This window comes from Neopelma chrysocephalum, unplaced genomic scaffold (assembly GCF_003984885.1).
Source record: "Neopelma chrysocephalum unplaced genomic scaffold, ASM398488v2 Primary Assembly neopelma1_103047, whole genome shotgun sequence".
NCBI classification, from domain to species: domain Eukaryota; kingdom Metazoa; phylum Chordata; class Aves; order Passeriformes; family Pipridae; genus Neopelma; species Neopelma chrysocephalum.
Window position 1 is genome coordinate 1 of NW_020926999.1, and position 3,686 is coordinate 3,686.

Below are 3,686 nucleotides of genomic sequence, written 5' to 3' on the forward strand. Positions count from 1 at the left end.
CTTCTAGCCTTTTCACCCACGAAGTTGTGGATCTGGCTTTCTCCTTTATGCCTTCCACAAATGGCTCTCAACTGCAGGGCACAACTAGAAGGTCTCTGAAATTCAGAGAACTTGCCTGCTCCCCTTGAAGAAAAACTGCAAAGAGACTGTGAACTCCAACACTCGCCACAGCTGCATAGCAAATCAGATCAGAACACCTCAGAGAGGTGAGCAACAACGAAATTATCTTTCACCTTAAGTACTTCCTTTTACTCATCTTAGAAAATTAATATCAAAATGTAATCCCAGCTTTCTAAAGATGAATTGGAGTTATATTATTATCTAAAAATTTAATCAAGAATTATGGACATTCTCAAATCAAAAAATCCTTAAAAGCACTGACAAAATGGATTAATAAAAATATAGACCCAATCACAGAAACATTAAACTGTCAAGAGTGGGACAAAATTGGCAAAATTTTGTGGATGGCAAGTAATAATGGAGATAAGAAAGCTTCGAAATCTCTGATAACATGGACATTAATCCTTAATATATTACAACTAAAAAAACAGGAAGAAAAACAAGAATCACAATTTGAAATAATGGAAAATAAAAATCCAAGCCCATGTAATGCTTTCCCATGTGACTCACAGAGTAAAATTCAAAATGGAGTCATCTTTAGCCCCTCACGAAAAGGCAGGCTTTTTACAGACACACAAGATGGCGAGCTTGACACTAGTTCTCAAAATAGCATTAAGATCACTACTGCATGTAACTCTTCGCAAAATGGCGCCCCTGCTAACTCCCAAGATGGCATTTTAACTACACAAACATCACCTAACACCATGGCAACGCCTGTCCCTAGTAACACCCTAACAACACCCATTTTCGGCAACCCTCCGGTGACATCATCTTCTGGGGTGACTGACATAAACATCAGTCAAGGTGGCGACACCCATGGCACTTCCAGCCTGCTAAAAATAAACACCCACCAAGACTGCAGCGCCCATGAAAATCATATTGCTACTTTAACCCCTATGATAAAAACCAATAAGCAGCATGCAGAATCCAACCTAGCCATGATCGATTCATTTCATCAGTTCTTCAAAAAAAGTGTAAAACATCGTGAAGATAAACAAACTATTATAGAATCAGAAAATACATCTACCAATGTGTTAGAAGATAAAACGTTTTATATTTCTAATGTATGTTCACTAGTAGAAAGTAGTGAATTTTATAATCAGGAAATAGCAAACATCTTCAAGTCAGAGTTTAAAACATATGCATCGGGAAAAAATGAATCTGATACAAAAGAAAAGAATCAAGGTATAGTAACAACAACATACAATAGACAAGGCATACAAGACTCAAACCTCCAACCAAAGGAAACGATAACATCCATAGACACAGTGAAGCAAGCACAACTCATAGAAGTATTGAAGAAGGAGGTGAGAGCGATACTCATAACTGCCAAGGAGGGCTTAACGCCAGCAGAGTTGGAAGAGCAGTACATAACCATGGTCCACAAACCACTGCCCCTCCAAGACCTAGGCTTCCAGTCCACCTTAGAGCTGGTGACACACATGCCTGAAGTTGTCCAAGTTTATTCTTATAAGAATGGCACTGTTATCCTCAAAGCCATTGTAGATGACACCGCCAAAGACATTGCCAAACAGGTTGCCTGTCAAAAGGGAAGAACATGCAAGAGAACTCCTCTGAAGGCAAATGCTACTTCTCCCTCTGAAAGCTTTAAAAATCCACAGCGTTCCCCTTACGCAACATCTCAAAGACCCAAAAAACAAAAGACTGAACAAATTGTTATAATTACAAGCACAGTCCCTGACAATCAAGGACTGTTATATGTAGAAGAAATGGCATATCATGATGATTACGGAAATCTCTACACACGAATCAAACAAAAACATTTATGAATGAAGTGTGAGTGTAGCAGCTGCTTTTTTAGTTTGATTCTGAAAATGAATATGTTCTCATATATTTTAATAAGTATTTCTTATTTACCTTCATGTGTTATTTTTGTGTTTAATAATTATTTACTTTATTATTAACATATTTATTGAGTTTTATTATTAAAGAAAAAAGAACAACATCACAACGAAAAAGATAACAACTGAAGAAAACAAGGACTGCCTACAAATTTCTGCAACAACTAGAACAAGTTATGTAACTGAAAACAACCATTTAACCTTAAGAATGAGTGTGTTCTCATGCATTTTAATGAATATTTCTTACATAATTTTATATATTGTTTTAATATTTTGATAATTGATTACCTGATTTATACTGAAATGTTATTGTTAACCCCTTTATTAAGTTTATTATTCAAGTTTCTACAGCAATTGAAACAAACATACAAAAAATACAAGAAGTAAGAAACACAAAAGAAACAGGGAGACCAGGTCATGCACATCAAAATCCCTTGTAAGAAGTCTGACAAAAACCGTAGTCCACAGAACTGAAAGTAGCATTTAATCTGACTTTTACAAGGTTTAACATTAATGTAGTAGTTGATAATGTATACCTTGTCAGTAAAAAGAAAAAAGGGGGAATAGAGGTAATAAAGATAAATGACACCTGAGTAATAGTTTTATAACAAAAAATGTTTTTTCATTCCTGACAATTTTTGGTTTCATATAATTATTACTTTTTTATTAGAAGTATATATGTACTTGGAAATATATAAAAAATGTCAATTTACAGGAATAATTACTTACCTACTTAAACTTACACACTGAAACTAATTATATGGTTTAAACATATGGTTTATTTTTCAATTTATACAAATGTTTATAGTTAGTTAAACTCCACAAATAATCAACGGCGTGAGGTGAATGTAAGAGTGTGTTTGTGCGAATGAAGGAGGCCTCCGTGAATGTTTTGTGTGAGAGTATGAATGTGTGGAAACTTGAAAAACCTCAAAATTATAAAGTTCTTTCTTATCTGTTTATAAACTCGGGCTAAGGTTAAAATGTTAACAAATTTACATTTTTGTCCTTTATCGTTAAGTTGGAAATCTCCACAAACTTAGTTTTGCACTGTATTGAACTTCCATCGTTAGTACAATGAGAAGTTCAAGGGCGAGTATTCTTTGGCCAGAGAGCTCGAGGGGAATGCTCGAGGCTTGAACCCCCCATAACAGTTCCCTAGCCCAAGTGGAGAGGGAGGCGAGGTAAGGGTTAGGCGAGGTACTGAAAAGTCCTCCGACTGCGTTACCCACCACACAACCTTAAGTTGGAGTGGACAAGCAAGTGAACGGTCTCCTGACCCAGCTAGGACTGGCTTAGCTGGTAGAGCGGGAGATGCTGGTCCTCAGGTCGGAGGCAACCCTTATAGCTTCGGGTTGAGATACCCAAAAAGCTCAGGTAAACTTTATTCTGGAGATTTCTCTTTTTATAATTTTTATATAGGGCTTAACATATTATTTGATTAATATCATATATTTCAAAGTTACTTATTCTCTCTTATAAGTTCAACAAAAATTCCGTTATCTCCTTCCTTATTACAAATTAACGTTTTATCCCATATTTAGCTTGAAGCTCTTTATTGCTGAAATCCCTCTAAATTACAAATAATTTACATATTCAGTTCTATCTTTATTAAAAAACAAAAAAGGAAGATATGTTGGGAGTGGGAAATTGTGAATTTTGTGTCTTGTTTATAGTGTATTATATTATCTTTTCATGTATTAT

General features: G+C 35.3%; 1 protein-coding gene and 1 long non-coding RNA gene across 2 annotated transcripts; both read left to right on the forward strand.

Annotated features, from left to right (window-relative positions):
- Positions 1–6: 6 nt before the first annotated feature.
- On the forward strand, positions 7–2,566 carry LOC113962071. Its single transcript, XR_003532438.1, has 2 exons — positions 7–206; positions 2,073–2,566. It is a non-coding gene; the product is annotated as an uncharacterized LOC113962071 (long non-coding RNA).
- On the forward strand, positions 206–2,566 carry LOC113962070. Its single transcript, XM_027672882.1, has 2 exons — positions 206–355; positions 393–2,566. The coding sequence occupies exon 2, from the start codon at positions 465–467 to the stop codon at positions 1,908–1,910; it is 1,446 nt and encodes a 481-aa protein (XP_027528683.1). The 5' UTR covers positions 206–355; positions 393–464; the 3' UTR covers positions 1,911–2,566.
- Positions 2,567–3,686: the final 1,120 nt, after the last annotated feature.